Source organism: Tasmannia lanceolata, unplaced genomic scaffold, assembly GCF_043159265.1.
Source record: "Tasmannia lanceolata isolate RefF3 unplaced genomic scaffold, GAP_Taslan_0.1 ptg000019l, whole genome shotgun sequence".
Lineage (NCBI taxonomy): Eukaryota > Viridiplantae > Streptophyta > Magnoliopsida > Canellales > Winteraceae > Tasmannia > Tasmannia lanceolata.
In genome coordinates, this window is record NW_027518696.1 from 3,333,766 (window position 1) to 3,347,113 (window position 13,348).

Below are 13,348 nucleotides of genomic sequence, written 5' to 3' on the forward strand. Positions count from 1 at the left end.
CGCACTGTGTAAGATGCGTAAGATGCGTCCATTCTGTTTCTACAAGGCCCAACAAAACGAAGGGCTAGGATGACCCTTTGGTGCTGATTTTTTGGGCACACCCTATCTATGATAAGACCTATCAAATGAATGCTTTGGATCATCCACAATGTGTGGGCCCACTGTACTTTTTAAAGGGAGGAGTAGATAAGCTTTTCTACTCGGCCGAGTAGAAACACTTTCCTCATATATATATATATATATATATATATATATATATGAGAAAAGTGTCTCTAGTCGGCCGACTAGAGAACCTTCTCTAGTCTGCCGACCCAAAACACAGTGGGCCCACAATGTTTGGATGATCCAAAGCATTCATTTGATAGGCCCTGACATAGATAGGGTGTGCCCAAAAAATCAGTTCCATAAGACCATCTTAACCCTTCGATTTGTGGAGCTAAAAATTGGGCAAATTAGTGAAGTTTTATACCCATCCATTTTAACCTCCACAAATCGTAGGGTTGGGATGATCCTATGGAGCTGATTTTTTGGGCACACCCTATCCATGTCAGGGCCTATTAAATGAATGCTTCGGATCACACAAAAATTGTGGACCCGCACTGATTTTTTGGCGGACGGACTAGAAAACTTTTCTAGTCGGCCGACTAGAAACATCAACCCCTATATATATATATATATATATATATATATATATATATATATATATATATATATACACATCACATTTTACATGTAATTATGAAATACAAACTAGTATAGTATACCACCAGTAAAATTATAATTTTGGTTTCAATATGTGTTGATTTCGGTATGCACTTCAATGGGGATGGAAACAGAATCATTTCGGTTGCTTCCTGTCGGTTTCAGTGAAAATTTAAAACCATGGTCCCCGCCCAAGAAGATTGGGCTTTAATTTCCTTCAGTTCTCATTGCTATTTGGAACTCTAGAATAACAAAGGTCTTCAGTGGTCATATGCTTTTATATGCTATGAGAATCAAAACTAAAGCTAAAGAGATCTTTTGATGGTCGATGATACATATGTATGCATGGCATCCATGAAATTTCCTTCTATTTAAGCAGTCCAGGCAAGGAAAACATATGGATAATCCTCACTACTATCTGATACTACATTCATTCAAAACATTGAAGAACCCTTGACAGTAGAATCCAACAATGGACATATCGTTAATCCTCCCCACTATTTGATACTCCAACCATTCATCCAAAACATTGAAGAACCCCTTGATGGTAGAATCCAACAATTGCATCGCACACGATGGCTGAAATTGAAAATACCAGTTTGTCCCACTCACAGCTGCAGCAAGCATATTGGTAACATCACAATTAATATTTTTCATACGATCAATCCAAAAAATCATAAAAAAGATTGAAACATTGAAATTAATCCTCCTAAACAGATAATTCTGCTTAAAACAATGCAATTCCTTCCGGTCTACAGAGAACAAGAGAGCATAAAAAAGGAATAGACATACCTTCTACTAAGTTTTGAACTAATGATTGACCTCAGAAGTTTGAGAATATGTAAAACCATCTTGGGAAGTAGTATTAGCAGCTGAAGAAGCAGTAACTCCACCAGAAGGTGGAGCCCTTTGTAAACCAGAGGTACCAGAAACATTAAAAGGGTCAAAGCCTCCACTTGTCACTGAGTTGGCTTGATACATCCCAGGCATGATCATAGAGGTAGCACCATTAGAAGAGGGAGTCCCTGCAGCCCCAGTTGCAGTCAAGGGATTCATCGTGGGAGGCCTAGGTAGACCATTTCCCTGCATTACAAAGGAAGAGGCACCAGGTGGGCCAAATGATTGCATAGTCGGAGCACCCCCATAACCTGCCATAGTTGATGCAAAGAGAATTTGGTAAAGCATAAAGTGACACATTTTCATTCATTAGCCAATAGTTAATCTACACTAACAATAGACACAGATAAGGCTGACTGACTGAAATCTGTCTTTTTCAATTTGCTTTTAACAAGTAAACAGCATATGCTATGAAAGAATATGATTCATGCCAAACATCTGTGCTTTTACTACTAAGCTTTTATGAGGTAAAAAAGACAGTAAGAATCGAGAGTTTAAATTTATGACTTCACTACCCGAATGATCATTGTTAAGAAAGGATCTTAATGATCAGCTTTGGCTCCCACATAGCATACATGTGTGATCAAGACCATTGATTTGGTGGATCCTCATTGGGTGACATACATGATCTTGGTCCAATTCCATATGGATGCCCCATCTATAAGATCAATGCTGACAAAAATCAATGATTTAGTTTTTTTGGAGGGCACCTTAAGGTGTCGATTTGATCAAGGTTGTCAGATCATCCAGTGAACAATGAAACAACTGCAATGGGCTAGACTTCTGGTTGCCCACAGAGTTCAATGGATTTAATTATGTACACGCGACATGTATGGGGCATATGAATCACCTTTCTTCGTTACCTAGTTCCCCCCTCCTTTTTGTGTTTGTGACCAAAGACCTTGGATTTAAATTGCCACCAGTTAGGTTTTGTACTTTTCATTTTATATTGCTAAGTTTTCATTCAAGGAGATTTTGTTGCAATGTGTAGAATACTTGATATTTCTAGCCCCCCTTTTTCTCAGCATTTCCACCACCTTTTTGTCAAACAGGTATGTATTAATGTAAACAACAGAGGGTAAATGCCCATACAAAAGAAGGGGAGCACAGATGCAACATCACCACCACCAAAAAGAACCTACAAGGCATGTCATGTATACCATTAATTCATTAATTCCAAACCCTTTTGTTTGTTTTTTCCTAAAAATGAATAAAAAGCCAAACAAAAGGTAGAAATGCAGACATTTTTACGGAAAGACGAATGACCGATGGAAACATTGGAAAATGGGGTAAAAGATCGTTTCCCTGTAAAATAATCTGTAGATTCTGTAAATAGATATTTTTTTTTGAAAGACGACATATTTCATTGAAACTATGGAAATTACATTGGGGACGAAGAGTCCCAACCTGCATTACATAGATTCAAACAAAAAATTCTAGGGTGAACCCTAGCCTAAGAAGTAACAAAAAAACATAACAGAATTCAAGACCCCTTTTCCGAACTTCATTTTTCTTGACTGATCACAGTAAGAGGGACTCTCAGACCAAAAGCCTCGACTAGCGAAAGACCATGGTCTCTCAAGCTATTGAGGAGCTAAATCTTTTCTCAACTCATCTAGGATCTGGAGTTACCTAGCGCAGAGACTGGCCCCTACGATCATTCATTATAGCAAATTACCTTAACCCCAACCTATAGGACTGAAACCAGTGTCACAATTTCCACCACCTCAGTGCTGAGTTCCTGGATTCCTGCAACCATCTCCTTCCCAAACCTGCCTCTATTAATTAAATCGATCAGAGGCATCATGTGTAAACTGTGTTCCACCAGAAATCGAATACACTACTCCATAACTATCGAATTCTAGAAAGCAATACACGCTCCCTGAAACAGTACACCTCAACAACCTCTCAAGATAGGATCCTTTAATCTAGTAGTCTAGATTCTGTTTCAGCCTCCTTGACTCTTTCTATTTTCTTCTCTGCTACTCTGGCTTGCATTGCAAGGAACATTTCTCTAATCTTGCCTAGGTCTTCCTGATAAGAGATCCCAAAAACATCTCCAATTGCTAAGAAATCATTAAAACCTTCCAACTCTGGGTGCCCAGGTTCCTCTAGAGTCGACGATAACAAAACACCCCTTCCCTTGTCATTTCTATTGGACTCATTAGACTGCACTAATCACTGACCATTTTCCACCTCTGGGATACCTCGCCCCAGACGCAAGTCAGCACCCAGGGTCTCACGCCTATTTTCCAGACTTGAGATCGCCAGATATTTCTCCTCCTCCTACAAACGCCTTGGGTTTGCCTTTCCTCTTCTAACATCTTGTTGAAAATGGGCAGATTACGAAGGGACATGTGGATTTCTTCCTCACTATTCAAGGTGGTCTGGGCAAGGTTTTAAATCTCGGTTTCAAAATTTCCGAAACGTTTCGGCCGAAATTTCCGAAACGTTTCGGCGAAGTTTGGTACTTTTCCGACTCACTGTGAATTTCCAGCTTAGCCTCTCTACTTTTTGACGAGACAGTGGCGATCTCAAAGGGGACAGGCGGGTAGGTGGGCAAGTCAAAATTTGAAACGGGGTCCACCACAGGCTCCGATCCGCGCCCAATGGCCCCTGTCTCCTTTTCCGATGGGTAGACCGCCGCCGGTGAGCCTTTATCGATGGGAATCTGATCAGATCCCTAAAAAATGGGCAAATTGTCTTTACTACTGGATTCTCCCACCACCGACATTGCCAGAGGGTTTATACTATCCTCAGACACCACCTTAACTCCCACCGAATAAATGGTGGAATCTACCATTAAATTAATGGATTGAGGGATGGATTTCCACAAGGGGGAAATAACCAGGGCAGAGGCAAAGGCCAAAAATGAGTGTGATTCCCAAAAAGCTGGGTCTCCAGGACCTAACCCAGATGTAAACCAAGTATCTCCACCGTGGCAGAAGACCATGCATGAAGTGGAATGTCATAAAACCGCAACCGAACTGTTCTAGCCCCCGTATTATATGCCGGGAACCATGGCTGAAGGGAAGAAAGATATCCCCCAAAAGCCTCACCTCCTCGTCGGAGAATAGAGGTAGCCCGGACCTCAGAGTCGAAGCGAAATAGAATGTCCACTGTGCTAATAGCGAAAGGTTTTTCCAACTCCAGAAGGCCTCAGAACTTCTTGGCCAAGCCCAAACATCTTCTAAGAACCAGAGCCAGATTTCAAATTCCTAATAAGACAACTCTTAAGCATCGAACCCCGTCGAGAGTGGCGACTTGGACCTTTTTAGGTCTCCACACTAAGTTAGGGTTCTCTCTATTTTGAGGTTCCAAGCATTTTTTCCATATGGTGCGTGAGCTAAAGTTTTTGTAGTTACATTTCAAGCACAACCAATCACTCCCACTCGAGAATGGCCTGCGATTAGATTCCACTGCTCTGCGACCAGGAGCCTTCCTAGCTCCAAACTTCAACCTCCTCCCTCTGGTGTCCCAATCTTCCATACTTCCTAAAGAACCCGCATGCGATCTAGGTGGGGGGCCATTGAGGCCAAGGGTCTATCCGAATTGGCTTCTTGCCCAAACGAAAACAGGGATCTTCGGCAGCATGGGCTAAAAATCCCAAGATACTCAAACACTTCCATAGCAGAGTAGCCTCCATTTAGGCATGACAATAAAGGCTCTGATAGTCGCTCAGGGTTAGATCAACACACACAGAAAAATTTCGATGATTGCTGAAAAGCAGAAGCCCCCGGAGGGATATTCCGGCGGCTTCTGAAGACGTCCCTGATAGTCATTCGCTTAGGGTTCTCAAAACCCATTTTATATTATTCATTTAAATTAATCTCATGAGTGGAAATTTTCCTGGATTATGTATTTACTGGGCATAGGGGAGAGGATCAACATCCAGTGCTACTTAGACTTTCAAATTTTGGATTTTCAATTAAACATCAGCGAACCATTGCTCCAGTACCTAAGGCATCTCTCTCTCTCTCTCTCTCTCTCTCTCTCATAGATAAATATTTTGAATACAATTGTTTGTTATGTACAATAAAAGCTCTAATGTCCACATCATTCAATGCAAGAATGTGTGACTAAAAGAGAAGACTTCCAGTTTCTAAGAACGTCGCTTGCTTATGAGCTTCAAAATTCTCTTGTTGCATGTGCCCATTGATTATGTTCATATCAACTTCACAAATCAATTGCCTTTATGTGACACCTAATTCTAATAAATTCGTTTCTTTCTTTAAGTCAAATCCCCCAAACTAATGCATGCAGGGGCATTCTTCATAGGATTTTCTCTCCCCAAGGGCCCATTTGGATTCCAGAGAATAGGCCAACCAACCAACCAACAAAGCTAGGAAGAAATACGAAGCTTCAAAACACCTAAGGATAAGTGACCACACAAACTTAGCCCCACTACATGACTACAATGGATGAAAGGTGGTCCACCATATCTTCCTCCACAATATAGGAGGTGGATCTATGGTGAGTATAACTTTTTAAATTTCAAAATATCAAGTTATCAGCAAACCCTCATCTAACAAAAAGTCTCCACTCTTAGTGGGGCCAACACACACCCACATAACAGATGCAAGGATGGTAGTGTTGGTCTCAAATAATGAAATTTTCATCTCCTTCAAGCTCAGTAAACCAACAATGGTCATAATCTGTCACATCTTAGAGTGCATAGCAAAGTGCAAGAGGCTCCAACTTGTCACCCTAAGACCATGACCTAACAACAGTTGGAAAATCACCCATGGTGGTGGTTAATGTCCAATAGACCTTCAATTTCAAAGCATAAGTTAACAGAAGGTCAAACGAGCCTTCAGATGGAAAAAATAACAAAAAGTAGGAATCTTTGTAGAAGCAAATGATTCAAACGAGACAAAGTGAGGAATTTAAGGGATGAAACCATTTGTCTCAAAGGAAAAAATGGGAATTAGTGTGAAAGCAAATCATACATTCAAGCTGAATTTTCAGCCACAAGTCGAATTGCTATTCACCAACCTCAATCCAAGCCTATGTTTGGTTCATGAACCACAAAAATCCCACAGAGGCTACAACGAGACAGACAAAAGGACATTAACAATGACAGGCTCAATCGATCTTCCTATCTAGGAGACGAAGAATAGCAACAGAGTTTCTCGAGATTGGAAAAATCATTGAATTCTTTAATGATGGTATGGCTATCTGGCAGAGCTTAGATATTTTCAAGGTACCTATAGCTGCTAGGATAAACATCACAACTTTTCAGGCAATCACATCACGAAGTATGTTAGATCCGTCATCAGTAAATCAATCCTCTGACTCAAACCACCTAAGTACAACGAGTTCAAGCTCCTTCACAAGTGCGTCAAAGATGACGATGTTATATCTATATATTCTGCTTCAGGATCTGTTCTCCGTCGACTCTTTTGGCCAGCTGAAGAGGGTCACCATGGTCGAAGATCTAGGACATGCTCTGGTCTCAAACCCAAAAAAATCTACCCAGCAATGCATGTGCTTGAGGCACATGCCATAATGGCTGGGAAAAGGATATAGAAGAAGAGGCCTATTAAGAGAAAAACACGAAAAGGGGGTGAAATGGAAAGGAAAAAGGTATTAATAAGCATACTGGTAAATAGTAAAAAAATAATAAGCATAACGGCAATTTAAAAATAAGGGCTTTGTAATAATTTTAAGTATTATAAGGATTTAATTGCTATTAAATTGGTTTATGAGAGCTACATGATATTAAGAGGCCATAAAAATATGCTTAACCAAACATTTTTACTTACCATTCAGAAAAAAAAAAAAAAACATTTTTACTGTGTCACTTGTTGAGTGACTGCCTAGGTGACCAAGGGGAGGTTGCACACTTGGGCTATCTTTGGTGCTTTAACTACCTTGTTCAGACCACTTACATATTTCAGATATTTTTTCTTATTCCTTTTTGCGAATTCAGGTAATAAAAACTCCAAACCATGACAAATGTGAGTGCTAGTCACGTTCAAAGGAAGTCCGGTATCTCGCGCGGAAAAAAAAGGAAACAAATGGCTAAGCACGAACAAATGTGCATTTGTTTGGAAGCACCACACTCTCCACACAGATTAGCTATGACCAAAATAAAATATCAGTGAAGTAGTAAAGAGATCCACATAATTGATATACCTGGGCCACCAGCAATAGGCCGTGGCAAAACAGGGGGCCTCATTCCAGGCATTAGTGGTGAATTGAGAGGGGCCTGACCTGATACACCGATAGGCATACCAGTTGGCGGAAGGATGGGGAGACGGGGCCTCTGAGGGTTTGATTGTAGAGAAACAAGATGCTGGTGGAATGTTGCACCGACTTGCTGTTGGAATGCTGCGGTCTGCCCAAGGTGCTCTTTGATCCTTTGATCAATCAAACTTTGGGTTTGCTGCTCCTCAAATTGCTGATAGTACGTACGCACATTTGCCTAAGTGATGAAAAGGATCAGAAATCAAACCACAATGGTAATAACAAAGGTTAAAGGAAATTTGAAAGGGCTATATATATTTAACATAATACCTTGTGCTTGTAGCCAGCATTATGCTGCTTCCTAACAGAAGGCTGAAATAAGAAAATCGAAAAAGTTAGCAACATTAAAGACTGATTTGTGAATAAAGACTTTAAATTATATGATTGCTTGAGCAAGTGATAATTTTAGAATATTCAATAAAAATCAATTCATGGTAGCTAAACTAAAGTGTCTTCAACAAAATGAAATGAAACATTACTGATATATGCAAAGATAACAGAATGAGAAAATAAAACAAACAAACATGACAATTAAAGAATTTGGCAATCCAGATCCAGTGGGTATATATGAGGTTTTCAGGGATGCAAATGCTGCACTCCTTCATTCATATTCTGGTCCAATTGGTAGATTGGGTACTGTAAGTCCATCTCTTCACATCGGATTGTGAATCTTTGTGAGCAAGCTTGAAGGGAGCCTTATATAGGAGGATGACTCAGAAAAAATAATATAGTGAGGGAAAATAAGAAGAGTGTTGGCCCCTGAAGGGCCTCTTCTATTATTGTGGACCGGGTTAGATAATTGGAGGAAATGAGATTTGTTCTGATCACACCCCAAGGAGAGCGGACGACTTGAAGGATAGATTAGCCAAGGCTGGTATGTAGGGCAACATCTGCCAAAGCCCAAAGTTCTATGTAGTGGCTCTAAGTCCATGTGGCTTAGTTGCTAGTTGAAAAACTCTATATGATATTCTTACTCCTATTAAAATCATTAATTCAGTCAGTAGTGATGGGTAAAGTAGCATACTACTGAAGCTAGATCTGGAAAAAAAGGCATATGAGTGAAGTTCAGTTCTTATTGGTGTTTTTTCAACCATCTATGCGTGTAATGCAGGGTATGATTTTTGTCAGTTGTCATATGGTGCTACCCCAGTTTGAACCAAGCATGTGTCCTGTGACTCCTATCAGTTCATAATTTGTGGATTTTTCATTCTGTGGTGAAATTTAAGTGCAAACCAAATAATGTCATAAATTCTTCCTAGTGGGCAGAGCATTAGACAGAGGCATCTCCTGTCCCCTTCTAATTTATCCCCTTTGTAATATAATTGTTTTTTTTTTTTTTTTCAAGAAAGAAAGGTAGCATATTTCATCTTGCACGCATCCTATTCATACTTTGGGAAAATATCTTCCATTGTGAAGTTTTTTGCCCTTCTAAGTGCGTGTTTGGCGTACCGTTTAAAACACCGTTTGGCGTTTGAAACACCGTTTTGGGGCCATACGGCCGTTTGGGAGTGTTTGGGTGCGCAGCCACCGTTTGAAACGCCGTTTGAAACACCGTTTTGAACCCTCAAAACGGAGTTTTTGGGCTGTGGGTTTTTACATGTTTGCCTTCACCAAAACCCATTTTTACGTATATGCGCGCGATTTTATGCGTTACGTCAAATACCAAAAAAGTGGGGGTGTTAATATCATTCTTGAGGACACAAATTTGTTAAATTGTTAATATTTAATTCAAAACAAGGGGCTGCTAATATCATTATATGATCTCTTAATTTTGATTTTCTAAAGACAAAAGAATTAAAAGAAACCCTAGTTTCTTACTTTCTTCATCTACTTTGCAAAATTGCAAACCCTCTCACGCCTCACTGCCTCAGCGCCTCCACTCGTCCGTCAAATCAGGCAAATCCGGCTGTTGAGAAGAAGAAGGAGAAGAACCCCAAAGGTATAGCCATTTATTTTTTTGGCAATGATGTTTAATTTTAATAGTGTTTGAATGAGATCCTAATGACTTTTTAATATTGGGCCTAATGAGAGAGTAGTTGAGTTACATTGAGGCCAACCAAACAATGCCCTTTTTGGTCATTTTACCACTAAAACTCCGTTTTGGGGCATTTGCAACCAGACACACAATACCTCCGTTTGCCGTTTAAAACGCCGTTTTGATCTGGCCAACCAAATATGAAAATGCCGTTTGGCAAAACGCCGTTTTGAACCAAATGCCGTTTTACAAAACGGCGTTTTAAACGCTATTTCAAACGGTACGCCAAACACACCCTAAGTATTCTTGCTTGTTCTCACCCTTCAACATTTAAAAAATTGCGCAGCCCACAGCATTGCTAGTTATCATATGAAACTTCACCAACTCATTTCCTACGGCCAACTGTAATTAGACCCCACCCACATTTCATACATAGCCAATCGGCACGAATGGATAACTAAGGCCATGTTCGTTTCAGAATGTGACAAACGATGTCAAGGGCCCCAACCGATTATTGGCCCAAAATTATGTTGATTTTGGGCCAATAATCGGTTGGGCCCCTTACCATCGGTTGTCATAATATGAAACGAACAGGGCCTAATCTATAATAGCTGATTATGGGTCTCCAGTTTTGAAGCACTCTTTTATCGTCACTCTTTCTGGATAAATCGAACAATGCCATTGTTGATAAAACTCATAAAAGTCCCAGAGATCTCAACTATTGCTTGACCAGACTAATCCATACAAACGAAACAAAAACAAAAAAAAAACTAATGCTTTGTACATTGTGCAGCTAAAGAAGTTTTAACACAAATGGATTCAATTCCATTTTAATAACCACATTGGATGACAAATAACTTTAAGAAAGATCATCACAAAAGCCCCACCTTCTTTTTTGTATTTATAACCATGGTTTTAAATTTCGACCGAAATCCGAAATTTCGGACCGAAATCACCCAAAACCGAAATGGTCATATATTTTGGCCGAAATTTCGGTTTTTCCGAAATTTGACCCAAAAAATCTGTTTTTTTTTATAATTAATTTAACATTAAATTTTGACCGCTTTCGGCCGAAATTTAATAATTAATAAAATATTTGTTTCGATTTTTGTACCAGATTTCGACCGAAATTTCGAAATTTTAAACCTTGTTTATAACAACAAAGAACTAAAAATGCATAAAAAAAAATCAACTACACTGATGATATCATGGGAATTAGAAAACTCACGGAGTCGTGCGTCAAGTAAGTATCACAATAGTCACAATAATACCTGGATTCAACAGAGGAAAAAAAAAAACCCATCAATACTTCCAGACCAAAAAACAAAGAGTTAAACCCTAATGGAAGTATTCATATTGTTAGGGTTTGAATGACATACCGAGGCATGACTGGCCTAAATATCAATGAATTTACAAGAATTCCAAGTGCTTATAACTCCTGCAGGAAAAATAATAATAATAAAGAGTCAGTCCTAAATAGAGAAAATTAGAAAGAAGTTAGGGTTTCTCACCAAATTAAAAATGAAGAAATTTACCTGAGAGACGATGGGAATCAAGGAAATGTGAAGGAAGTGAGGATCAAATACTATTAAGAAAAGAAATTAAGAGATCACAAAGATGGGAGAGCAGAAATGAAATACAGAGAAAGTTGGGAAGCCCTAGTTTGGAGAGGAGAAATGTTTTGTTCTACAATTTCAACGGTCTCGATTGCACATATCATGTCCTTCTGTGGGACCCAGAATTTGTTTGTGCTGATGCTCCAGTTTTGTATCAGGGCGAAGCATTATTATGATGCACCTAGTCTGATGGATTTATTTATAATTGTTGTCCTCCCACGACGTAATGGCCACAGCTTTGACTGATCTGACCCGTCCATCTGAAAATCAATTACCCAAGATTTTGATTGGATTTATAGGAGTTATATCTAGGGCAGTGATAAATCGACCCCAAATATCTTAAATCGACCCCATATCTCTCTCCAAGGACTGCCCTATATGGGGGTCGATTTAAGATAAATGGGGATCGATTTACCACTGCACTATTCAAGATCACTATGGGGAAGTTTGGATAAGCGGATTTTAGAATCCATGGTTTAGTCTTAAAACAGTGTAAATGAGGGTTCATGATCAAGCTGTTGTATGCTGTCCTGACCCCACAACACGTTTTTTGGATTTTAAGTAAGAAATCTAGGTTATGAAAATTTCTCCCCCATCTTGAGATTTCAAAAAACCCTGAAACAAGGGACAATCACCTGCTCTTTTGCTGTCGGAAAGGGTGAGAAATAAAAAAATGACGTCCGGTCTCCTTTTTCCCATCTCCCACTCATGATTTTGATGAAATCCAAGATTCTAAAATCCGCGTATCCAAACGGCCCACTAGATGATTCCTTTTTAGGCTGAGTGTAGGGTGGGTGCAGCACCGTTGTAATTGCACTGCATAAAATAAGGTTTTCACCAATGAACTTTTACCCACGGTCATTAAAACTACCCTTGAATGCTGATATACATACATACACCAGCAGTTTCTGTTTAACCAGAAAACCCCTTGGCTCCAAACCGGTCTGGAGGTACCTCCTCGAACCACCTGCTAAAGTGCTAATAGCTCAAATAGCAAGGGGTGTGGAAATATCAATTCTTTCTTAAAGTAAAACAAGTAAGCATCGAATTTATATTTCCACACCCCTTGCTATTAGAGGGGTTGGAGGAAGTTCCTCCAGGCTGGTCTGGAGCATAGTTTTGTTCGTTTAACCACTCATATGAAGGCTTAGTATTGGGCAAAAAAATGGAACCGGAAAAATTGGAGTTTAATATGATATTTGTTAAAGAAATGGCAGCCAACAAATGGAAACACAAAAAAATGCTTTTAAAATTGGGAAGTGATAAATCGACCCCATATATCTTAAATCTACCCCATGTGTCTATCTCTCTCCCCTTTCTCTCTCTAACCCAGATGAGAGAGAAAGACACATAGGGAGTCGATTTAAGATATTTGGGGGTCGATTTATCATTGCCCTTAAAATTTTCTCATCTACAAAATATAGTGGGAAGTGATATTTACGCCCCGTTTGATCATGAGGGACACCTAGCGCTAGTGTACGTGGCAATCAAACCCACTAGATTCTTCTGACATCAAGTACATTTAGCCCCCCTATAGTCATTGATATACTGATGCTGGGTGTCCCTAGTAATCAAAAGGGGTGTAAATATCACTTCCCAATATAGTGGGGGTAAAGTTAGAAAGGTGGCCAAAAATGCATTTAATATGTCTAAAACGGTTTTTAAACGTGGTTAAAACATTCTCCCAAAAAGCTCTCGAAAAAGACGAGGTGAGTTAGAGCAATTATCAAACTATCGACGCTGGCAAATCCACTATAAAATCTAGGTCATTCTATAAAAGCCCGCAATAAAGGATAGCGTTGTCATATCCTTTTTCTAAAGGATTAGTAATTTGCCTGTATCTACAAAGATTTCAAAATCTTATTACATTTCCCATAAAGCTCTCGGTATTTAATTAAAAAAGAAAAGA

At 39.5% G+C, this 13,348-nt stretch overlaps 1 protein-coding gene across 1 annotated transcript; it reads right to left on the reverse strand.

The window, feature by feature from the left end:
* Positions 1-950: 950 nt before the first annotated feature.
* On the reverse strand, positions 951-11,611 carry LOC143853120 (U1 small nuclear ribonucleoprotein C-like). Its single transcript, XM_077362844.1, has 7 exons — positions 11,359-11,611; positions 11,203-11,261; positions 11,052-11,094; positions 8,119-8,160; positions 7,738-8,026; positions 1,495-1,850; positions 951-1,316 (listed from the first exon to the last, which is right to left on the reverse strand). The coding sequence occupies exons 2-6, from the start codon at positions 11,208-11,210 to the stop codon at positions 1,513-1,515; spliced, it is 720 nt and encodes a 239-aa protein (XP_077218959.1). The 5' UTR covers positions 11,211-11,261; positions 11,359-11,611; the 3' UTR covers positions 951-1,316; positions 1,495-1,512.
* Positions 11,612-13,348: the final 1,737 nt, after the last annotated feature.